The sequence below is a fragment of the Heliangelus exortis genome, chromosome 15 (genome assembly GCF_036169615.1).
Source record: "Heliangelus exortis chromosome 15, bHelExo1.hap1, whole genome shotgun sequence".
NCBI lineage: Eukaryota > Metazoa > Chordata > Aves > Apodiformes > Trochilidae > Heliangelus > Heliangelus exortis.
In genome coordinates, this window is record NC_092436.1 from 11,952,224 (window position 1) to 11,977,821 (window position 25,598).

Consider the following 25,598-nt stretch of genomic DNA (forward strand, 5'->3'; position numbering starts at 1 on the left):
GTAGCCAGTATTTCTGTGTAGTTCATTACAATTAGTCTTCAGTAGACAAATTGAAGGTTGAGGTGTGCTTTTATTCACATATAAAATATATTTATTTGAATAGTCAAATCAAGATTTACTCTGCTGAAAAAATATGCTGCGTTATAAGATGTTATGCTGGTTTACAATTTATTTCTCTTTCACAAGTGAAATTATTAAAAATAAATAAAACACAATTCCATAGGAGGAGTGAAAACTGAAAAACACAAAAACTGAATTTTCCTTCACAAGATTAGTAGTGGGCTGGATATAGGTTTTGTCAGCTGATTTTATTACTCGTATCATTTTTTTTACTCCTAGTTGCATGGAATTAAATCTACTCACTTTGAAGTCTGGCTTCTAGCTAAATGTATTAGAAAGGAAGATAACATTTACAAAATTTATATTGATAGTTATTGAAGGTAAAACTGTGTATAAAATCTGATTATATTTTCTGAGAAGCTGTATAGATTACATGGAAGATATTTTTCTGCCTTAAGTTTTTTCAAGTGTTTCAAGTGTTATATGCAAAAATAGCTTCAAAGGAGAAGAAAAATCTAACATAATTACCAAACCATGGCTTTGTCAGAAAACAGTTTACAAGAAAACTGAAGCACATAGTGGGATAAATCCAGCTTTGTCAGGGAGAGGTAAATACTCTTGACGTAGTACATTTCAGTGGTTTGCACTTGCAACTTGTATTTTAGAACTGAGAATGTTACTGTTTTTCTTGAAAAACTACAGTACAACCAGAAAGCACTTGCAGAAAAGGAACTAAGTTTAGCCTGATCGTGTCTCTCTGCTTTCTAAGAGCTTTGTGTGTGTTCTGCCATTTAAGAATTGCATGATGATAACCTTGTTGATGTGTTTTCTGTAAAAAAAAAAAAGTTTCTTAATTTAGGGTTGGAAGGAAACATCTTAACTGAGAGCTGTGTTAAGGGAGAAAAGCCTCTTTCTGAGTGTTGTTAGAGGGTGATGGGAGACATGTCACTCAAATTAGTGGGCTAAGACATGCTGGCAGTGGATCATCAGTCCTATGGCAGGGAGCATGGTATCTGCAGTTATTTTGTTTTTCTAGATAGCTGAACAAACAGTTTTATAGCTGAACAACACTGACACAGATCTTAAGAGGCAGCTGCATATCCAGTTCTGATTTGAATATTTTTTTTCCACCCACAAAAGCAGAGATTTGTATTGGTGTTTATTTCTTGGTCCTCTAATTTGGCATGGAAATAACTTCAAGAGGATGCACATATGTTGGAAGATAAAAAATTCTCATGTCCTGTATGGTTAGTAGACAGTAATAAACACATTGTAGGAGAACCATTTTTAGAAAGTATTGCATTTAAGACATAATTTTAAAATAACATCATCCTTTTTCCTTAAAATTAAAAGGATTTTTAATGACTTAATGGTTTTAGTTGGCTGAAAAAAGGGATATCCTGAAGTTTATAAGCTTCAATAGGTTTCTATACTATATGTAATCTTCATTAAGGTCTTGCTTAAATATGTCCTGCAGCATATTTTAACATGCACTGGTTTCTTGAGCCTCTGTCTTTTCCATCAATCAGAAGAAGAGGGGTTCTTTGGAAGTAGTCAATGATATCTCCTACAGAGGAAAAATCCTGTGGGACAGAAAAAATGAGAAGGCTGTGGCAAAAATGTCAGAATTCTTAATAATTAGTAAAACTAAAGAGATTTTTTTTTTTATAGCTCTAAATATTTGGCAGTCTTACACGGTCCAGTAAATACAATAAGATCAGCTTTTTAAAATTTCTGCTGTAATTGGTCGCTCAGTAACATTTAACCTAGTGTGTGCAAGGGACTGCAATGCTGTATGATTAATTTATGTATTCTTGGCCTGCTTGATACATGATGTTGTTGCTTTGGTTGATATGGAGATCATACTTGAAAGTCCAAAATGTTGTCTGATCAGCACAAAAGAGTTCTGACTGTCAGAACTGCAGAACATGTGCTGTCTGGTCCATCTGGTGCCAGTAAATCCAACACAGAGGTAAGTAAATCAGTAGTCTGAGAGCAAAGCAGTAGAGTTGGAAGGTATGGATTTACTCTCAACTGTATATTTCCCTTATCTGGTGATATACAAACATTCTCCAACCAGGTATATAGATTTCTAATAGTTGCATTCTAAGGTTATCCCTTCATTCCTTGAGTGCAAACAGGAGAATCTGATTTTACTTCCAGCAGTAGCATACTTTGTAACTCTAAGACAATAAGCAGAATTCCACTGAAGTAAAACATCTGCCAGGATAATTAGACTGACACATAACCAAGGAAAGTAGTGTGGAAAACACAGAGTACCTCTTTTCCTTTTAAGCCAGTTCCTAACAAATATATGTGATTTTGCTCCTGGTAACGAATCTGGATATTGTACACTTTATCTCTGTACAACACCATCAGTACATATGGATGAGTAGAAGTTTTTCTTGAGCTGTCTCTTACCAAGAAGGTTCCGTCCTGAAAAGATGAGAAGATGAAAGATGACAAATAAACATCTTTTCTGGGTTTCATCAGCATAACAACCTTAAGTAGAGGAATCCTGCTTTTAAGTGTTTTGGGTTTTTTTTTTTCTTTCTGAAATTCTTCTCTATGGTAAGAGAAACTGCACTGTCAAGGAGTTCAGGTCCTTTCCCAAATGTTTTATCCTTCAGTCTGCTACTTAAAACTTGTTTCTTATACAAATAGAGATTTTTAGGAAAGGCAGAAGTGGTGTTCCATTAAAGGAGAAAGTAAAATATCAAAGGCCAAGCCCTGTGGCACTTTAACCAGAAGAGAAGTTCATTTCTGATCAGTGCCAATCAAGGTGTCTATGTGAGCTATTTACAGGTAGCCTAAAATAATGATACTGTATATATAGTTTTGGTTAAGGCAGTGATTTTGTCTTGATCTCTGTCTCTCCTTTCCTTCATTTTTGATCTGTTTTAACAAAACAGCCCTGAAACACCCTTTTTAAAGCCATTGAATGTGATCTCATAAACACTTCTGTTCATCTCCACATGCACTGTTAAACCTGAGTTTGCCTGTTTGAATCTGTACTTAATTTGTTGTTAAATATGGTCCTGAAAAGGGTGGGATTCATCTCATCTAATTCAACCAGTGTAGAAAACAGAGAACTATTGTTAGAGAAAAAGTCACTTCTCAAAAGAGAAGTGAGGACTTCTGGAGACACATCCTTTGTTCTCTGGGACAATATAAAACAAGAGCCTTCTTGGCTGGTTGACACTAGCTCTGGAACTTCTTTGTGGGTAGAGACGTTCAAGGTGAATCCCTCACTCTAAGTATCCATTTTGGGACTAGAAAATTAAGATGTTGCTTACCTTGACTCTCCCCATATGAGTAAAAGGAGCCAGGAAGAATTGCCAAGAATTTAAAGAGTACCTTGTTTATTTTTCGTAGAGCTGCTTCTGCTTCTGGCCGGCTCACATAGGCAGTGTACCAGTCATCACTGAGTGAGCCCTGTGTTTGTGTGAGAGGGAGAAAGGACAAAGTCTGCTGTCAAGGAATTACCTTATGGTGTCAACAACATACAAATAAGTAGAGAGAAATGTGAATTAGAGGGATATTTTAATTAATGTGCAGAATCTCTGAAGGTATGAGGTTCAGTGATCATACTAGGATATATTGTATGGTGAGTGGCACTAAGTTATTTTTTATTTATTTTAAATTATTATTGATAAATTTGAAAATATTATAGACCTAGCTATAGTATGTCTGCAAGCAAGCTAGGAACACAGGTATTTCCAAATATTTTCAGTAAAATTTCTCTTTTTTCTCTTTTTCTCATTTTGTCTTTTGTCTCCCTGGGACCTTAGCATCCCATGCCTTCATTTCTCTGTTGTTTTGGGGGTTTTAAAAAAATTAATATTTTTTTAATTTTATGTTTTTTTCTTTTTAACTGTCATTTTAGATAATAATGCAGACTTCCTGGGAACATACCGTGTGCCGTTGTCCAGCAGTGTTATCATCAGGAGAGATTTGCTTTGATCTTGTTGCATTTAAAGAAATGTGAAACAAAGTACAACTAAAGTGTATGAATTCTTTTACTTACCAAGTTTTTGTACAAGGAGAACTGAATATGCAATGATAGTTGAAGGCAATTGTGCAAAGCAAGTAATCCAGCAAACAAATATTTTTATTATACGGTTGTGCTGGATTTTTGTTATTGTTTTTCTTGGTGAAGACAAGACAAGGCACTGAAGTTTGACACAGAAAAGAAAACTGAAAGCACCTACTAACATCCTGACAGTGACTGACTACTAACTAGAAAAACAACTTTGAAAAATGCCCTCAAAATCAGTTTTGTGTTTAGCACTAAACTGTGTTTAGCAGTTATGATTAATACTTGTAATGTTTTTGTACCTCATCTTCCTCCGTGTTTGTTGGATGAACAATCTGTCTGCTAGGAATTGGCACTGGAGGTCTTAGGTCAGGTGTGCCTCTGGCAGGAGACCTGCTGGTGTTGCCTTTAAAGACATGAAAGTAGAAAAAAAATCTTAAAACCAGGAAAATAATTAAATCTGTGGAGGTGCATAGAGAGTGTACAGTAGTGACTTTATGAGGCATGAGGAATTTATATCAGTCTCATACTGAGACATTTGGAATGTATTTGCAATCCAATTTAGGATACTATGTGAGAAACAGGTTCTTTACATGAATTCATCCTTGGTGCACAGGGACTTTAACTCAGCTCTCATGGTTTAGGTTTCCTTAAAACCAGATAAACTTGAAATAGTGGTTACGTCTTTGTGGCTTCTGTGCCACAGTTATGCAGCTGAGAGAATCTCTGGCTTTTTTAGACAGAGTAATGTTGCCTCTTTGCATTTCGTGTCTTTTTAGCATGTAGAAACTAAAAGGTGTCACTGTAAGATGTTGACAACTGTTGCCATATGCAAATAATTACGTGCAAAGCAATTTTGATTTCTAATCTTCCTTTATTTTTTTACTTGTTATTACAAGATAAATATGCAGCATATTTCATGTGTTTTCTCCCTTTCTCAAGAGTATTAATATACCACAGTGAATTGCAGGTAGCTCTCAGTAGCATTTGCTGTATTGAAAAAGAGGCTTATATAAAGTCTGTACAATGGTTTAAATAGGCAGTAAACACAGACTTCATGGGGAAAAAAACAATCTTAGATTCAGATTAAGTAAGTTACTAAGATGCCTTTCAGGAAATTGACAGTTTTCTGTTTGCAGCCCAAACAGAAACATCCACAGAATAAAGAAAAAAAAAAAAAAAAAAAATTAACAGCAGTGGAACCTTCCTGTGTTCAGGTATTTTTGTACAAAAAAATGCAGGAACATAGGATACAAACCTAAATGTAAGCGTGGTGGTAGCGAGCCACTTGAAGACAGGTTTCTAGTACTGTTGAAAAAAAAAAAAAGTTGTCAGTATAAATACAAATACAACATTGTTCATCAAAGGAATCATTTATATTTGCATGTGACCTTGCTATTGCAATATTTGTGGGGTGTCAGCAGTTCCAGGGGTTGATGGTAAATGGAAGGAATTCATCAAAGAGCCTTAAAAATATACAGAGATTAGAATATACAGAGATTCAGACTTTGGCTGAAGGAGACCACTCTTAACTCATCAAATGCTAAGTCTGTTGCACACTACATTAGAAATCAAAATTTAATTAAAGGCTCTTCCATTTAGCAGATGAAAACGTAGCAATCTAATATTAAGGTGAGGCAGAAAAAATCATAATTGAAACAAGGTTCACAATTTTAAATAGTTATTCTTTACCATTAGAGGAAAATAAATAAAAGGGTGGTGAAATTCTTTTAGATTCAAATCTAGACAACTAAGGCTGTGGTTTTTTTCTTATTTTTAAATCCACTAGTAGTCACAGCTCTACCACATAGTCTCCTGGAGTGTGCATAATTCTTTTAAAAGAGAACGTCTTTTAACAAGGTCCTGCATAGTTTTGTAGAAGATGATCGCTTCTCAAAAGGGGTCATTCTTATGGAGCCTGCAGGAAATGGGCCTCAAGAATGGAACCATTGCACCATGTAGGCCCTAAAATGCTTTCTTTGCAGAAAAATGAGAGATATTAATTTTTTTTCATGGTTGACTGATGTACACTATCTGCTGCAATGAATACAGAGCTTCAATTATGTGAAGGATTCTCCTTGGTAGTTAGAACAACACAAATGGGTGGTGGAGGCAAAGGTATGGCCTGAAAAATAATGGACTATTTAAAGTAGCTATCTTGTGTTTGCCTGAGAAGCCTGTAGCCAGATACATACTTGTTTTTGCTAAATTTCAAAGGGATTGAGATTCAAAAGGACTGACATAATAATGGGTGAAACAAACCTTTCTGCACCAAGCATACTGTTGGATCCTGGCTTAGGAGGAGGCTTGACAGATTTGGAGGGGAATGTATTTGAGCTGTATAGAGGCAAAGATGGTTGTGGCACTGGTCTTTGTGGTGCGGCTGTGGAGAGAAAGAGAAGAAAACTTGCTTGAGACATTGAGTGAGGTGTAAGGAAGAAATACAGTCACATTACTGCTGTGTAATTGGATGAACAAGTGCTCTATAGAAAGTCCTTGACATGTTAATTGCAGATTGTAAAGTCATGGTCAACACATGGTTTAGGTATTAAAAATTAACTGGAATAGGCTTGAGCAACATTTACATTTTTTTAAATTCTGTTTTGGATAAGCCACTGTTCAGATGCCTTAACAGTAGCAGAGCTGAAGGTGGTACAGAACTTTTGTTCTGTTACATTGCTTCTAAATAGTGGCTTTGAGGCTACCTTTTTGACCTTCACTCCTTTGTGAGATTTCTCTCCTAACATCATAAAAACCAGAATAAGACACTTTCTTTCTGCAGTGTCCTCAGACCTCTTCAGTAAGAGTGGAGCAGATTAACTGTGCTCTGCACAGCTGAAATATCACTATTTTTGATGGGGTATTAGAGGCAGAGAGAATTTGTAGAGACTTAGCCAAATGTTCTGCTTCTGTTGTTGTGTCCCTTTACCAACTTAATTTTAGGAACCAGCATTCTGAAGTAATTTATAAATACTGTTATTACAGGAAACAAGTTCTGCTTCTCTTCATTGGGATAAATACATTCTGCAGAAGACTGGTACCAGCAGGGTAAGACTGAATTTTGTTGAAAGCTGTGAGGATACCAGGTTTATGTACCCAGCTTTTTGAAGCTGTGTGCAGATCACAGATTTCTAAAATTTAGTCTGTTTCTAAATAAGAAAACCTGCTGTCCTGTAGCTGTCTGTCTGAAGGAAGTTATTAATTATTGATATCCTGTGTTTTGCAGCTTTGATATGTAAATCTCAACAAGGTACTTGCTAAGCATTTGACAGTCTGCCAAGATACCACCTGATTTTTTGGAATGCCTTTAAAGAAACAACTCTGTGATTGTTTATTTTTTTTAGAATTAAGACAAAGAAATACCGTATATTTTTAAAAAATCACTGTAGAAATACTTACTGTCTTCTTCTTCCTGGGATAAATACAAAAAAAGAAAAATAGAAAAAGAAAATGGACATTAGTAACATATTATAGCACAGTTCTTAGGAATATTTTACTGTAGCAAAACTTGGAATTTGGTGATTTTTGAGTAAACAAGGGCTCTAATATCTGTACTGTCATTTTAATCTAAAATCCTGGGGTTTCTGTCTTCATGCAACATCAAATAATTTTTAAAGTTCTTGCATTAAGGTGCAGATATAATTTGCAAATAAGCTGTGAGGTAATAGATCCACAATGGATCTTGACCCAAAGTAGTCAGAAACTCTCAGAAGATGGTAACAGGAAATAAACTGAACTTGACATAGAGAAACTATTTAAAAATAAACTATGCTGTATGAAAAATCTGCATTAATTGTAACTGATGAAAGAAACGAGTTTACCTTTTCCAGAATTATTATTTTTTAGAGGTACTTAATTTTAAAAAAAATTCCTATACTTTTAAATATTTGCTTTGAGACTACACTTACTTCATTATTTTTGTGCAGTTGCCAACCCTGCCTGAAATGAAACAGAGGAAACAAAACATGAATCACAGATGGAATATTACTCATTTATTTTGTGTGCATTAGGCTCTGTTTTTGATCAGGACATGAATTTATTGTTTTACAGACCGAATGAATACGGAAGCCTTTTTTTCTTCATAAATTTTCAACCATAATCTAAGATATTATGCTAGTCCTTAGCCCACCTTGATTCTAGCAACAAGGAAAATTGCTGCTGAATTGATTGGAATATTAGAGCTTAAAACAAGTTTTTACAACAATGAAACATTAGACTTAAGTCTTGAGCTCATTTGTGATGCTTAACAATGTTGCTGGAGTACAAGATAAGCCTTCCTGTCTTTGTTTCTCTGATAAATTATCCTGACTAAATAGCAGCTCTCAAAACGTTCCTTGTTTTGTTTGAGGATCCATCGCACTGTTCAGCCCACAAGTTATCTAGAAAATGCTATAGAAGGATCTAGTTCTGCTAAAGAATACTGATTGCTATTAAGAAATTTTGCAGGCTAGTAAAATCCATGGTAGGCTAACATCCTAAATAAAATAGCAATAGAAGTCATGAAAGGATATTCCCTAGAGCAGGAACTTGATCTCATGGGAAAAGCATGGATCATAATTCTCTGTGAAACTTGGAAGCAAATCATGCCCTATGTAATGGCTGTTTCAGATATGACTGGGCAGGGAGCTTTTTCTGTGTTTACACTTTTCTGTAGCTTACTGCATATGCCTGCTGTCATTTGGTCAATATTATTTATAAAATATTCATATATTCATAAAGCAAAAATTGGATGTAAATATTTGTCATGTAAATTATACTATCCTATGCTGCTTCTCTGTATTTATGTTAAATAAAATTTATCCTTTATTAAATTTCCATTAGATGAACACTTACTTTACAGGGATTTGCTTCCTTAAAGGAGGTGGATTGCTTCTTTGATATCTGTCACTTGGTGGGACAGGAGGTTTTGGCATTGTTGCTAGCTGTTCTCCCAGAGATCTAAAGCAGAAGCAATATGATGGAATAAAGGCAAAATCTGCCTACTAAGAAATATCTGGGCAGGCATCAAGTGTCTCTTTTCCAGAGGCAAAACTTACCTTAGCTGTGAAATCAGAGGCTGTAAAAAAATGAATAAAAAGAATGTATAATTGTATCAAAATAGTTGAAAAATATCAATAAGCTTAAAACAAACAAACAACCCTCCCCCCCCCCAAAAAAAAAAAAACAAAACAAGACCTTACCTTTTCAGGTAAGCTTGGCTTCCTCCCTGGAAATAGTAAAAGTTTACATTTAGAAAAAAATGGAAGTTGTGATAAATTGCTGAACTTTATATGGAACAAACAAGTATTGAATATCATTGAATGTGAATTTTGCAGGTTGAAGCACTCAGCCTCCTGAGTAAGCCAGGAAAACATTCTGGCTTTGCTTGAGGTGGCAAAATTGCAATATCTCTTATGAAAGTAAATTTTTCAAGTGGTATTTATTACTATCATACTTGTTATTGCTCAACTTTGAATTACTGGATACTTTTATGCCATTATATAGCAGATAAAAGTAACAATAAATAAGCATCATATGTTAGACTCTTCAAAGTCTTTTAAAAATATTGTTTCCAGGTCTGAAACAAATACTTTTGTTTGATTGCTTGTTTGTTCAGTAGTCAGAATTCTTTTAAGTCTGTGTGCCAAATTACATTTGTATGCAGAGTTTCATTAGGTTTGTATGCAATAGTTACTTTTTTAATCTACTAAATAGTTCCTTGTTCATTCACTTAAGTATTAGTGCAAACTTTTACTGCACAGGGATCTCATATTGGCTTTCTGTTCAGCTAGTCCTGAGCTGGGGCTTCTACTTTCAAGATACAACTTCTCTCACTTTTATAAGTCCTGCTCACATTATTTATCATAAACAGATCACCTGCTATGTGACTGGGTTATAGTATGTTTGGCTGAGCCTTTTTCTTTTGCATGAACTATATTGAAACTGATAATTTTTAGTTATTAAAAAAAAACCCACCGCTGATTTGCATATGCAAATACTGACCTGGAACTGGGCTTTCTCTTTCAAAGGGGGGAATAAGGCGATCCAGTGAGGGTTTTGTGCTTCTGTCTATAGATGGAGCTGGGGCTGAAAACCACAAAAGCTGTGTGAGGTGATTTGCTAATATAGATCAATATGTCTTTATTTTGCAAGGCCATGAACTGGTGTTACTTCTTAGATTAACAAGTGAGGCTTCTGTATAAATAACAGAAGAGAGTGGATCTGAGGAGATACAGGCAAAATTGAAGTGCCACATAGCCCCTGAAGAAAGTTTTACGTAGAGACAAATCAGCTGTACTTACGTTTCAAAGGCTTGATATTTCTGTCTCTACTCAAGTTGTTGTTGCTTAGTGAAGGGAGGAGAGCTGGCAGCTAAAGAAAATATTTTACATGTGGTTAAAGTGTGTCTTCATCTTTCTGTTTTGATCTTAGTGTATAAACCCCACCACACAACATCTGCCAATCGTTGGCTCTGCTACAGCACAAGGAATAGGTCTCTTGCTCAGCACAGGAGGGATAAAAGCCATAAATAGTCCTAAAGAATGACCTACATACATATTTTTGTTAGATGCAGAATTGCCTCCATAAGCTTTGCCTCACAAGGAATGCTCTAGTGGGATGTTGACCCTGGAGAGGGTGTGTGTATTGTCTGAGGAAGGCAGGAGCAGTTTCAACAATGCTGTTGTATCTTTTTCCCTTCAGTGCAGCAGGTGTTAGCTTTGAAACCTGATACTGAAATCAGTGGATATAAATTTGAGGCTGAGAAATATGCACTAGGTCTATGTTGCTGACTGAGGCAGAGGGAGAACGGTCTGCTCTTGGGTACTGGGAGAGCTGGATTCAAACAGCATCATGTTCTTGGTAGCTGCAAAATACCTTTGTGTCTAAACCTACATTTCTCCACACAAATGCTTTCCACTGGGACAGACCAAAAATCCATCTTTTGCATCCTAAAATTATCTTGACTTGTACACATGGGTTGGTCTAATGTACACCTCCTCTAGTGCACACTGAACCTCTAATGCCAGTTGTGAAAAGCATAATAGCTTTCCATTCTGAAATATTCACAGTACCCAAAAAATGGGAAAAAAAAATCTGGATCATCAGGTTCTTATTATACAGTCCCTTATATTTGTATGTGGTGTTAATTCAATTGGACAATTGCTAGATTTATATCTTGGAAAGACAGCCTTTTTTTTCCTGTTTACAAATATCATGAACAAAAGAGGCATCTATTACAAATGTGTAATCTATGTGGAAGAGGCATTCACAAGTGGATACAAATTTCAAATGTAAGAAACACCTAAACAACATGAAGTAATTTGATATACTTTCCCCATAAAATTTAATTGTTCCATGAGAATATGGCCACCCTGTAAGGGAATTCAAAGCTATTTTGATGGGTGAATTTTTTCCTCAACCTATGATATTTGAAATAAAATGGCATTAGGCTTGGATTTCTAAGAAAATACTGGTAGAAGAAATAGGTGAAATGTTAAGAAAGAAACATACAGAAGCACCTCTTCCCCCAGATGAGGCTGGTACTGGGGACGGACTGGGTCGCTGGGGTGGTACTGGAGGCTTAAGTGAAGATCTGTTTGTGGGAGGTCTATCTAAAGAAAGCAAAATTCCCAAAATAAACAACTACACAGAGTTTGGTTATTTAATTCTCACTAAACCTTTATGAAAAGGGCCCTTGCAATAACATGCATACTTAATACATCATATATACATTGTTTTAGTATATAATGAATCAATATTGTATTGATCAATATTGTATTGAATGGATTGTATTGTTTGCTTTATGATCAATTGTATTGGGAGTTGGAGGCTCAGCTGTCCCCTTGGTGGTTGAGTGACTCCATCTGCCACTTGGTGGGGCCCACACTGTTTATTTTCCCTCACCACAGTGCGCTGACTGTGTGAAACAGCAGCCAGACTGAAAGCCAGATCTCTGCTTTTGTATTTGCCTCCCCAGCTGCAGGCTGCTGAAGAATCAGATGTAAAAAAATGACAGACAGAGAAAGCTGATATTTTTCTTTTCCCAGTTTTCACTAATTTTTTGCCACAGTTGTGACAGTTTACTCTGTTCAAGGTTACACTACTAAAGGTAATACAAAGCGCACATATATTCAATTTAATGCAGATTCAAACTGAAGGGCAAATAATGCACACATTGCACAAAACTAATCTTTAATCCAGCAGAGCTCATCTGAAGTAGACAATTTGAAAGAAAAACCTTCTATATTCCATGAGCAGCCACCTAGAATGTGGTTGATAGTGTGTGAAAACATCATTAACAAATGGCACTTAATTTTTAGTAGTTACCTATATAATCTGTGTTGTTTACCAGTGACTTGGCAGGGAATATGACATTGTGGTGTGCTTCCTCATTATTGGATGGAGGTGGCTCATAGCCATCACTGTCATGTTCTGCTTCCTCAGGTTCTTCTGTTGGTGATTCATAGTCAGCCTCATCTTCCTTGTCCTGGTCATTATCAGGGCTTTCATAGTCATCATCTTCATCCTGTCAAATGTACATAAAAGAATATTAAACAATACAGTCTTTAATACAGTCTTTATTAAAAGATACAGGTCTTTGTGGGCCTTGACAAAAGGCTGAAAAGTTCCAGACCAGCTCCATATTGACATATACCACAGGTGCTCTGCAGGCCGTTGTTTTTACCATTTTTGCTTCTCCCAAAAATGGCAGCAAATCTCCTCAAACTTTGTAGCAAGTGGTTTTTAAAAATCTCTCTCCATTTTTTGGAAAAAAAAAAATCATTGGCACTGGTCAATGTAAAAGATATTTATAAATACAGACTGTGCATCAGTCAGCTTCTTCATTTACCTAACTGAGCTGTGTGTGCTTCACCTAATGACATTTACCAATGCATTTCCTGTTCCAAAAGGCAAAAGGAACTTTTGCAGTCTAATTGGCTTCAAAAAATTAGATTCTTCAACAAATCAGCTCTAGAAAATAAACTGACAAGAACTTGCCACTGAATAACATAGCAACCTTTCCTTTACTAGGCACCACTTTTAAGAACTTGAAATAAATATATAAATGTCAGCTAATGTTCCATGGGGAGCTGGATATAGGCTGTGAGCCAGGGGTATGGCACTGCCAGTGAAGCTGTGTCTTGCATTGCTGCAAGGGCCCCTTTTCTCAGTGCAATTGTGCTGTCTCAAGCAGATAATGCAAGGAATGATAGACCTTACAGAAGAAGTAATCCATTCAACCAGGAGGTTTTGTTACACCTGATACTCACAAATGAAGACCAGCCATCATCTTCTTGACTGTATCCTGGACAAAGAAGCAGAATCAAAGGCTTCTTAACATGTACAACTTGAAACTATCAAGACATAACTTGACAAAAAGGACACAAAAAATCCCAGGTCACTTCTGAAGCCCAGGTCTTTCAGAGGCAGGCAGGCACGAATGGTACTGCAAATAGCATCTGGATTCAAAATGAAGTATAGGTAACCTTGGATGAGATTATCTGTGTGCTGTCACTTGAAGTTCATCTTACACTTTCAGTTTTAAATATAAGTAGAATGCTTTCAGAATAAGCACAGACTTCTTATCTCTTTGATACTATTTTAGCTTTCATATCAAAGGGTTTCTTAATTTCAGTAGAACTGGGGGAACACGGTAGCTTGCAGAAGTTTAAGTGCTTGTGGTCTATTAAGAAAATAATTGCAATAGAAATTTGGAGCAAAGGAGACATCTAGAAGGTTGCCTTTATAACATAGGACGCTACTAAATCTAAGGATGGGAGGCAGTTTTGGAAACAGCTATATAAGCATTGATACTATGTGTTGGCTTAAAGAGAGGCCATGTGGGTATGTATGCTCCTGACAAGGTCTCTGCTCTTGCAGAGCATCATTTCTTCCCTTCACCATCTTCTCTTTTTTTTTTTTTTTTGTTTTTAACTTATCCTAACTACTGTTCTTTTTTGCAACTTCATGCTCTCATCTTTTTCTCTTTGTTGTTTTGGTTTCCCCCCACTTCTTTTTTAATTCTGTCCTGCATGGCTTAACTTAATTTTAGTGGTTTTAAACACTTTTTGTTGTTAGGGAGTATCTGCCAATACACACTTACCAGGATTTTCAGGATATTCTTGTGTTTGGGCCCTACAAAAAAAGATTAAAAAAATTAAATTCCTCCCATGTGCTATTCTTAAATATTTGAAGCATATTGAAGTCTAGAGACATTGGTTAGCTTTAACGGTAGAGTGAATTTAACTCTGCCCAAAATGCCTGAACTACACTACTTCATATTCCACATCCAGAAGCTGAACATAAGCTAAACAGGAGAAGTAGAAAAATTTACTAGCAGCCTTAGTTCTGAAAAGAGAAACTTTCTTTACTAGTTTTGTTCAGACTGCTGGAAATCTAGATCATAAATATTTAAAAAGAAAAAAAAAAAAAAAGCGCCATATTTGTTTTACTTACCATTTTGAAAAGAAAGATAACCTCACTTCATTTCTGTTTATTTCTTGACTTAATTTACTTACAATCCTATTTAAAAGAAACACAGAAACAGATTAAAAAATTTCATTGAAACTTGTCAGTTATTTTCATAACTGCTTTCCCTCAATATTTACTAAATTAAATCTAGTCATTCCTAAGTATTATTTACTGTGTGGAAAGAATATTGAATTTGTCATCTTAGTGCAAAGTTGCTCTCTAGCCTATCCAATTGCAAACTAGGCTTTTTTAACATAGAGAAAAATCCCAAATTGTTGGATCTAGTTTAAAAATAAACATTAAACTCAGCAAGCCTTAGAAAGTTAGGGTGTGGTAAACACAGCTTTAAATAATGGCAGTTGCATTTTTATTATTGTATTTGTATATTGTATTATTTTGTATGGGAAAAGAAGATAATGAGTCAGGAAACATCTTCTGCCAAGTTAATAGTTCCAAAAGCAGGGGCTGAGTGTACCCTGTGTCTCCTCTTTATTCTTTTTATATCTCTTCCTCTGCAACCAAGGAATTCCAAATGCAGAATTCCTCCAGAAACAAAGGAGACAAGGAAGTATATCCATGTTATAACACATTTGCAGGGCAGGACAAGTATTCATGGAACATGTGCAGACTACAGCTGTATGTTTAGAGTGGATGTGTTTGTCAGCACTCCTATGGGGTCTGTATCATACAGCATCAGGGTGAACAACACCACTGAAATGCAATCCTGAGTAAATTTTTGGTCAGGGGTACTCATGGTGCTGATATTGCTGGTGTCCATAGCAAGCACAGACAGACCTGAGGGTTTTTAGACTGACTGAGTCCTTGTGACTCTGAGGTTACAGGACAGTCATTACTGAGATTAACAGAATTACATCCAGTAATTTTTAATAACTACAGCTGTCTAAATCTGACATTGTCACCCAAGCAAATTGTATACAGCAAGAAAAATGCAAAGATGTATATGCAGGAGTCCTCTTGTTCTTTCCCATGCAATCAACACTCCTATGTGCAAGACATTTCCTTGTGCTGCAGCTGATAGGAAGTTGCTGTGTGAATCATAAGTTCCATGTGAAGCATCAGGAAATGTTCCAGGGTAGACACTGCACTGGGAAAACCAGTGCTTTGTTTGAGAAGTGCATTACAGAATTTGTGTGGCTTATTCTCTGTTATAAAAGAGGTAGGGGGAGGAGCTTTCATAATACTGTGTTTATTTTTCAACTAAATAAGTAAAATTAAGATTGCTGGATTTGGAGCTGATTCTTTAGTTGAGACTTCCATGGGTATGAAGTGAGACCTGAGTCTTGGGAAGATTTCTGGACTAAACCTGGGCTGGCTGCTATGAGCATTTACATGAACTAGTTCTTGAGGAAAAAGAAGAAGGACAAAGAAGGAAGGAAACTTTTTTCTAGAAGGAAAAAGTTGCTCATTTACCTTGCTGCTTAAAACATGGTGTCTAATCTACAAGTTTATTTGTAAAACTTCAAACCAATGGCTCAGACGAGTTATTAGAGGAAAGCGAAGTTTAGAATGGCAACACTTGACAAGCAACATTATTACACAAGATAGGTTGCACTGAGCAGCTGAGTCTGTAGCCATGTGAGGAAGGAAGTACCAAAACCACACTGCTTTCTGAGTTGTGGGAGGGGAAGATAGAAGAGGATAAGGCAACAGCATTTGCAGAACATGTTACTCAGACTTCTCTTTCTCTTTCTACCTCCTCCACCAGATGCTTAGTTTAAAACTGGCAGGAAGTTGAAAATGACAAAAACCCACACAGTCAACCCCCAGAGCAGTGCTCTGAAATGGGCTTTTCTTTGCTTAAATGCAGATACTGTTGTTGTGAGTAGAAGGGACAAAGGACTTCAGATGGCTGAGCTGGAAGGTGAAGTCCTTTAGAACTGGGAAGCTGCACAGTTGCACTGTCAAGAGAAGAGTTTGTGATGAAGTCTTTGTTTTGGCCATTGAGAAAAGTCTGCTGGGCCAATGCAATAATATTATGTTGGCCTTAAAGCTGACTGAATATTGGTTACTCTAGACCTTTCAACAACCTTAAGCATCTCATGTGAAAGAGCATGTGTGCACACACATTCACCTCTGCCCAAGGCTATAGTTTTAAAAGAGAAGGGCACTGTAGATTTCTTCATGTTTAGGTTTGCACTTTGACTCTCCTGAAAGAAGAACTTTCAGGATGGTGCTGTGTCTGGGTGCTCTGAATGTGTCCCCTTGAGAACTCATCACACTTAGCATGTTTGAACTGGCAGGTATAATTATGTGTTGTAGTACAGTGATGCTTTTTTTATTATTGAAAATTTTCACAGCTGCTGTGGGATATAACATAAACTTTCTGACCAAAAGCTGAAAATTTCAAATCTGAGGTTTGCCATCAACCTGCCACTGATGGATCAACAGCCTGGTTTAGGACCTTGATTTACTGAAAACTTGGAAATATTTTCTCTCAGGATGGTAAACAGCAAAGACTAACTTCAGTGTTTAGATCATGGTTCAGGAACCAATAAGCCACCAACATTATTTTGAATGAAATCTTTACCTTTTCTTGTTTATTAATTCTGACCATGTTAAGAAAGACACATTCTGTTGAGTACACTGTAAAATATTTTGCAAGGTTCACATTTGTTTCCACAAGTGTAAGCCTCTATGACCTCTGACTGACAGTAGCAATGATGAGCAATAAAAAAACTCCATGTATACCTTAAGCTATATATTGATCTTTTGCTTAATTAGATTTATTTTAAAAATGTTCATTACACCCTCATGAATTGGTCTGACAGGTCTTATTATTTGTTTCAGGAAATGTTCTATTGTGCTTTCTAATGGCAAAAGCTATCGACTTAGATAGTTAAAGGTTCTTGTAAAAGTTACAGAATCATCTGCAAGTTATATTCAAAACTTGATCAGTAGCTTTGCTCAAACATATATATTCAGTAAAATCACACACCCAGCTCAGGAGGTCTTAATGGATGTAAGCTGTGGTTTGCAAACCCTGTGTAGCTGCAACGGCTGGGTTCTTGGTACATATAAGTCAGCATAGCCCTGATAAAGTTACTGGACAACAATTACTCTTGCATGTATACTTTTTATTCATTCCACTGGCCAACACTGCAAGTGTGCTGCTTGCTATTAATATCAAGCATTTTTACAAAATATGCTCAGATTTTAGCACTGTTGTTAAGTATCAGGTACTGTAACTACATTATCCTGATGTGTATTTCAGCTTGTAGAAAAACTTTTCTCCCTAGGTGAGGTTTGCTTTGTGGGATCAAAGTAAGGTGTGACAAGTCAACAGCAAATACTTTTTATTTTGGTAAAACTTGGACATTCTGAAGTAATTAAATTGATGTTTAAAAAGTGACAGGTTCTTCTACCTATGAATTTCGTTCAGTTGGGTTTTGTTTTTTGTTTTTATTTTGTTGTTTTGTTTTTTTTTAAATGGCAGCCAGTGCTCTTTTGTATTAAAGCTCTTCATTCTTGTTTTAAACAGTGGCATTACATGGAGGACCCCACTTCACACCAACCTTTTTCCATGTATATTCACACTATTCTAATGATCCTTCTCTCTGTAAGTACAGAGAAAACTGAGAACAAGGGCATTTGGTCCAGAACTTTCATTCAGACTTATTAATTTTTTGTATTTATTCAGTTCTTGAAGTTGTTTACTGAGCTGCAATCTTAAAGCTCTTGATTTCAAGCTGTCTTCTTGCTGAGCAACCCAAAAGATCCAACTGGAAAAGGCTGTTCCCTTTGAGCTACTGTAAGAGTAGACAGTTAAAAAAAGCTATTTAACACTGAAATGAGTGTTCCAAACTGCTTCATCTTTAATGCCTACATAAAGGAAAATCACATGATGAAAAAATAATTGGTACTGTTGTATGCATACCCGACTTTTTTTCCATTGAGTTAAAAACAGCACTTAAGCAGAGAACAGCTAAATCATACTTCAAATGTAATACTTGCAAAAAACTTTAACTTTTGTATAGCTGCTGTACATCAAAGAGTTTAAAGAGGGGTTATTTTGAACACCCCCCTGTTGGGTTTTTTCTGTGTGTGTTCTATCAATTTTATTTGATCAGGCATGACTTTTATTTGGGAACATTTTTTTTCTCTCAGTATACTACAAGAAACAGGTTTCTTAACTAATCACCTGCAAATTTTTGGATCTTTGGCCTGACATTTCCTTCATTGGCCTGATATTTTCTATGAGATTTCACTGCAAACCAGATAAGATGATAAGATGATCTTTAGTATTAAATTGGTTTGGCTTTACTTACGGCACTCTGAGTTTGGGAAATTTCTGAATATCATTTTCAGACATGTTCTGGAAAGAAAACACATGGTATAGATCACAAAAATATTCATGGAACTGACTGTGACTCACAGACATTTGCATGTTCAAAAACGTGGCAAGGGATTTCAACTGATAGGAGTACAAAGTGCATAGAAAAGCAGTGGAGGCTCCCTGTCCCATGGCTCATGAGAGAAGGGGACTTATTTTCATAAACAGCACATGCATATTCTGCTTGAAATCATTATCCATGGCATTCTTCTTGGTGATTTGGGAATTATGCTTCTCACATTAAATATAAAAGGACAGAAAATTTCAAATAATGTTTTAAAACACAGATAGTGTTAAGGCTATGTGTAATGAAATGCCCTTTGTAAATGGTTGATCCTGGTAGTAAAGGCTAAATTCTACCACTGGTTCTAATTTTAGGTTCTTTTCTTCACATCATTTTAGTACAGCTAAAAACTATGGTATCTAAGTGGCTTCAGAAGCTAGATATCTTGAATTTCCCATGAGATCAAGGGGAGAATATTTCTTTTCTCTTCAACCAGAATATACCATTGACATTGCAGATTACTCCTGACCTGAGCTGAGATGTTCTAATTTTTGAGAGCTTTACTGACACAACTGAAGAGTCAGCTTCTCCCTTCTTCCATCATGTGTACCTCCAAGTTTAGGACAGATCAGTGCATTATAAAAACCTTTGAGAAAGTTTTGAGTTAAATACCAGCTTCATAAACATGGAACATGTTTCTCTTCTCTTCAGAACATGGATGACAAGGTGTTTTTTTCTGTCTTTCCTACTGCCAGCAATAGGAGGTTTCTAATTACACATCAGTTCACAAGGCTATCAATGATTTTCTGGATAGAAAAAGTTCTGTCTGTGTTTTGCAGCACAATTTTCCTCTGTTTCCACAATTTTCCTCTGTTTCCACAATTTTCCTCTGCAAGCACTCAAAGGAGTAAAACACAGAAAAAATGTACTCCCTCTATGGAAGTGTCCTGCAAGATTTACAGAGGAATTGTGATTTTTTCTAAAGACTTTTAAGGTTCTCTCTGGAATTCTATTGCAGTGATAAACCTGAAAAATATTATGGGTTTAAACTCTCATAAAAGGGCAATGTTGCCATTTTAAATATTAGAGAATTTTACTAGAATAAGGTATGTGGGATCCCTCTGGGCTTTTTTCCTACTGCATCTCAACTGGACTTTCTTTCTGGTAGTCAGTAGATACAGAAATGTGACTTAGAAACTAAGATGTTGTTCTGAGGAATAAGACAGCATTATTTTTGCAGTCTGGATCACCATATAGATCTGAAAATAGATTAAGAACCTGAAAACACTCAGTTAACCATTTTTTCTGTGCAAATGAAGTTTGTCAGTTTTCAGTAACTTACAAAATGTAAAAAGATATTTCTTAGAAAAACCTTAGAGAAGCAATTTTTTTTCAAGATTGCATTGGACTTAAGAGTATTCAACATAAATAATTCTTTTGTTCTGTTTAACAGATGAATCTATTTTTGCATTATGCCATTGACATGTAGGTTAAAAACTTTAAAAAAAAAAACCTTAGCAGATGTGATCAGGTGCTTGCTTAATTAGTAGGAAAACATCCTTCAAATATACTAGGGTGCTTCTGAAGAAGCCTCTGCTGCACTCTCAGCTATTTATTTATGAAAATGCTCTGTAGATCATAACAAAATACATAAATCACTTAGAACTCACATCATTATTGTTCTTGATTTTTGTGTCTCACAAAATTCCAGAATTTCGTAATGCTTCCAGAGCCAGAACTCCCATTCCAGTCACACATCCTTGGCATTGAAGCTAAGGAGAATCTCTTAGGGGTTAGAATAATTCTTTCTCCACCCAGGAGGAGGGAGATGTAATATCCTGTTGCTATGAAAAATGTCAGAATATGTTTATGCCACTTTCCAATTAAATGTTAGACAGCTTGATACCTTAGGAGAACCTTTAGAAGAGGTATGCATAGATTTCCCCACTATAACTTATCACACAGATGATCAAGATTATCAGCTTTTGAAGAAAATAGAGTAGGAAATATTTGGAAATAAATAAAATAAAATAAAATAAAATAAAATAAAATAAAATAGGAGTAAAATGAAGTAATAGTTAAGGCCCTTGTACAACTTCATGTGTATTTAAGACCTGAAAATATCAGTTATGTCAGTGGAAGCTGTCAGTTTTTCTGAAATTAAGGCAAGATGTTGATAAAGCCTCAAGTAATGTTGATTTAAATCCAGACAGAATTTGCCTACAAAATTTGATGCTCTTTAAGTGTTTTGATTTTGTATGTTCCTGTAGAAGATATCTATTTTTAACTATAGAGGCATGAAGCAGTGATTACAAGTCTTGTCATTCTGTTCAGGTCTGTGTCTTCTTTAGTAGGAGAGGACAATTAATAAATGTGAGTTTTCTGTAGGCAGTATTTAAAAACAAGCATTTCTTATGCAGAAGGATGTGCATTCAAGATAAGATTATGAGTTCTCTGTCAGTTTACAATATACTAAAACACATGCCTGTTAACAAGCTTTAGTCCCCAGCATTCCATATTTAAAGCAAGTTTTCTGGCTGATTTTAGTTAAGGTGCTCACTTCTACCTCAGAAACCCTCTGCAAATGGAGTACTTTACATCTGACAGGAGCTGAAACCATCACTTGATGGGAATTTTACTGAAAGGAATTTTGCAAATCTGCTTACCAAAAACCTTTGTCCATTTATGCTGTGCTTTCTCACGACTTTCTCACAGTCCTTATATTTCAACTGTCAATAAGAAGAAGATTATTATTGCAATCTTAATTATAAGAATAATTTAACACATATAGACACATATGGCTAGACCTTGGTAGATGCTTCAAGTTATCTTTTTGTATGCTAGTACCTGAATGGCTCGTTTTGTTCTGTGAACATGGATGGTTAAGAAAAAGATTGTTCAGTGGGTTTGAGTACTGTTCCATTTAGGAATGTGTAATTCCTCACATTTAAAAATCATGTCACAGTTTCCTAGCTCGCCCAAAATATTTGAAAAATGGGTAGTTGTGGTACTGACTGGGATAAACAGTTGTGGAAAATGAGAATTACAGAAAAACCTTACTATCTTGGAACACTGAAGCTCTGCCTCCAGTCACTGAAATCATTGTTGTGATTGAAGTTTATCTGAGTGGGATTGTTGCTTGTTAATCCTGGAAATTATCTGTAGTATTTGGAAAGCTTTTCTACAACATTATGTTTTACAGTAGCATGTTGGACAAGGACATGCACTTTGGAAGCTGACCAAGTAAGTTTCTACCAAGCAAAAATTCAACAAAGTGAATGTAGGAAAAAACCCAAAACCAAAACAACAACAAAACCAAACAAACCAACCAAATTTAGCCAGACTTGACTCTTAAATATTTCCAGTGAGTTTGTCACTGGAATTAAGGTTTGTCTGTTTGTGTCTTTTTTATTTGAGGAGTAATAGCATGATGTGAGAATACAACTTTTATTTTTGATCTGTCCAGAATGCATTTTTTCTTTTTCAAGATGATTATGTCCATATAAGAAGGAACCCAAAGAGTGGGCAGACAAAGTCACTTGTTGGAGCCTTCAAGACAAGTGAATAACTCTGGTCCTGCCTGAAACTTCAACTAAAGTTATGCAGACAAATGATTCTGTGGTGCTGGGAGAATCCCCCTAAAGCTAAGAACCTTTTATAGGGAACATTATGTCCTTCCTTAGTTCTATCCTTTTTATTCATCTTAAGGAGTATTCGTTAAGGAGTATTATTCATTTTAATCTTGTAATATGGTGTTGTGTGAGAACAGATCCTGAAAACATCTGAACGGATATTAACGGATATAAAACATCTGGAAGGATATTTTTATGAGGCGCCTTCAGTTACCCCTATGCAGAAACAGACCCAACTCTGACGAATATTTTGGAACACAGATTAAGGCTTTTGTGCAGACTGAAGAGTTAGCCTGTAAATACTGTGTCTGTCACACAGTGAGTGCTGTCGTGGCATCCCTGGCACAAGGCTGCATGCAGCAGCCAGGAACTGTTTTGCTTGGTAGAACACATTGAGTGTGGCTGAGGCGTTCTTAAAGTAATTGATAAAAACTATGGATAAAAACTACGGATAAAAAGTACAAATAAGAATTCTTATTTGATAGAAATTAAGGACTTTATCCATGTCATTTATACATCATAATATTGTTACATAAATTTCTGATGTGTGTGCTGGCTGGATTTTGTTCATATAAAGGCTTAAGCTAGCAATGAACTGATGAAAATCTTACCACTGCCCTGTGTCATGACCAGTCACTTGAGGTGAGAGCAGATTTGCATATGAATGTCCTTTTGAAAATCATTCCAGAATTATCTCCATTTAGGAGGGAAAAATTGCTTTTCTCTCTTGGATTTGAATCCTGGAGTTTGAACGTGTGACTGCAGGCAAAGGTCAGATGCAAAGATATCAGTTCTTTGGCTATAACTTTCGACCTTGTAGAGATACATATTAGGGAAATTCAGGGTTTTATCCTGGCAGAGGATCTGGTCACTTATGGAAGTTGCCCAGTGCTGTCTGGCAGGCTGATATTATTGCCTTATGCAGATTTCTTAGATGACTTTAAGCAGCTTTTTTCCTGACTTACTTCCCTGAAAGTGGAATGTCAATGTCAATGTCATCTCTGTCCTGGGGGAGTGCATCTGGATCACTAGAGAGGTACTCCAATAATAATTTGTCTGAAGTTGCCAGTTGATGGTGATCTCATCTGTTCCATCTCTAATATTTCAGTTCACTTTCCTGTGCCACTCATAGTTGCAGTCTAAGATTAGAGCTTTGCAAGTAGTGGGCAGTTTCCCATCTCTGGAGACTTGGTAGACATAGAATTTATATTTGATCTGCTTGCCTTTATTAGGTAGTTTTTCATTCTAGTATAAAACTTGCCTCAACTCCCCCAGTAACACTCTCATAGAATTACAAGGACTGCTGAAACAATAAATATTGCATGGTTTCAAAATGAAGCCCAAACTATTGCATGTTTTACAAGTGTGGTCTGACTTTCACTTGAAAATTAGCCAGCTATGCTGGCATTACTTGAAAACCTTCCCAGATCTTCTGATGGATCTGAATGCTAAATTCCAAGCTGACAGTTTTGGACTTTGGGAGGAATGTATGCAGTTGCAAGGGAGATGGAGCAGGGACTATCTCTGATGTGAATTGAAAACTGAGTGATTTACAGAGAGCATACAGAAGTGAAATGTCAGTAAAATTGGCTCAGTTACACATTCCTGTGCAATTACAACGGTGTCAGCACTACTTTTCTGAGAATTTATATTGGCATTAGATACCTGTGTTGCCTTTCAAAGTATTTATTCAGTATGGGAACTCCTCTGATTTATAAAATTAAAATTCTAGATCATCACAAGTGAAAAAGACATCAAAAGAAACAGTTCCAAACTAGTCACACGAGGTAACATCCAAAAAAAGTAACAATGTGAGGAAAGAAGGGGTAGTTAGTAATCTGAGTTTTACCCAGGAAATCTTAGAAGAGAGAAGTCAAACCAAAAGATGAAAGGTTTTTCCAACTGACCCTAAAAAAATTAGGGGTGCGTGCATCCACAACATTTAAGTTCTTGGCTGGGTTCCCATGAATCTGATTTGCAAAGACATTCAAAGGTTCATTTGTGAACACTGAGCAATTTGAAAAACAATATCTGCTGAAAATCATTAAAGAAGACCTAGCAGGGTTGTAATCTTCACATATTAATGCCATCTGCAGCTGTTGTTATATCAACAGTTGCTGTAGTAGAGTGCACACTTTCTCCCAAAAGCCATCAGTTTCTCTTATAACCACTTTAAAGCTCATTTCCAATATTCATTTATAGATTAAATTGTCTGGTTTAGCTCAGCTTCCTAATTGCTAGTGGGTTTGTTTCTAGTTTTGTAACAAAGTTTGCCCAGTAGAAAAACATGTACATTTGGTAAAATGTTACAGTGGTTTGTTCCTTCATCATACAAAGATGAAACCCAAACTTACCGTCTTGAAATATTCTGCTAAATCATCAGGGTTCCAGGTGAGGACATCAGAGCGGTAAGGAATGTTTCTCAGATCCATGGTGAGTTTTCTGCTCTGCTCAGCTGAGAAATGTTCATAGCAGTGCTGGCAGTGGGACAGCCATCTTCTCCCTCTGTGTGACCACCTCCAGCCTCTGCACTAACTCCTTGCCCAGCGCCTGGCTTCGTCTGTTTAAGACCTTTTTGTTTTCTTAAAATTTAGAACTAGGTTGCTAAGACATCCAAGGGAGATGCTGCTTCCTCTACTACAAAATGGTCTCTTCTCAGAAAAGTTGTCAGCTCGTCAGCTTTACCACTTCCTTTGTCTGAATATAAATAAGTAAAAGAGGAAGCACAGCGTTGAAAATGTTTTGCCTGTTACAGATAAGTAAGACCCTATTTGCTTGCAATTACATACGTAAGAATTTACATATTTACACAGTATTTACATTGTAAAAATAATGGCATATTTTCAGCACAGACATTGGTAAATGTTTCTGTGCAAGTCTAGCCGAGGCAAGCTCTCATCCACCTAAGAAAACATTCACTTAGGAGAAACTTCAACTTACCTCAGTACATGAAGTGTTACATTATATTTCATTGATTTGTACATCAAAAAAATGTTATTGCTGGAGCTGTAAATAAGGAGGCATGCATGAATCAGGGAAGGAATTATAGTTAGCTTTCCTTCA

The 25,598-nt window shown here is 36.2% G+C and overlaps 1 protein-coding gene across 1 annotated transcript; it reads right to left on the reverse strand.

Moving 5' to 3' along the window:
* Nucleotides 1–50: 50 nt before the first annotated feature.
* On the reverse strand, nt 51–25,598 carry LCP2 (lymphocyte cytosolic protein 2). The gene is made up of 22 exons (XM_071758533.1): nt 25,476–25,598; nt 24,890–25,232; nt 21,570–21,632; nt 18,835–18,881; nt 14,534–14,599; nt 14,181–14,212; nt 13,348–13,382; nt 12,404–12,602; nt 11,588–11,688; nt 10,378–10,447; nt 10,079–10,162; nt 9,277–9,302; nt 9,133–9,152; nt 8,930–9,034; nt 8,005–8,035; nt 7,496–7,508; nt 6,359–6,479; nt 5,355–5,404; nt 4,399–4,502; nt 3,418–3,495; nt 2,341–2,496; nt 51–1,643 (listed from the first exon to the last, which is right to left on the reverse strand). The coding sequence occupies exons 2-22, from the start codon at nt 24,965–24,967 to the stop codon at nt 1,521–1,523; spliced, it is 1,602 nt and encodes a 533-aa protein (XP_071614634.1). The 5' UTR covers nt 24,968–25,232; nt 25,476–25,598; the 3' UTR covers nt 51–1,520.

Bases quoted from the DNA above. Each gene is read 5' to 3' on its own strand.
- LCP2 (XM_071758533.1), bottom strand. From the start codon at position 24,967: ATGGATCTGAGAAACATTCCTTACCGCTCTGATGTCCTCACCTGGAAC. The intron at 9,303-10,078 runs GTCAGTATTTGC...TACTATTTCCAG, and splicing joins AAGAGAAAGCCCAGTTCCAG to GGAGGAAGCCAAGCTTACCT. The intron at 9,035-9,132 runs GTAAGTTTTGCC...CTTCTGCTTTAG, and splicing joins CCTCTGATTTCACAGCTAAG to ATCTCTGGGAGAACAGCTAG.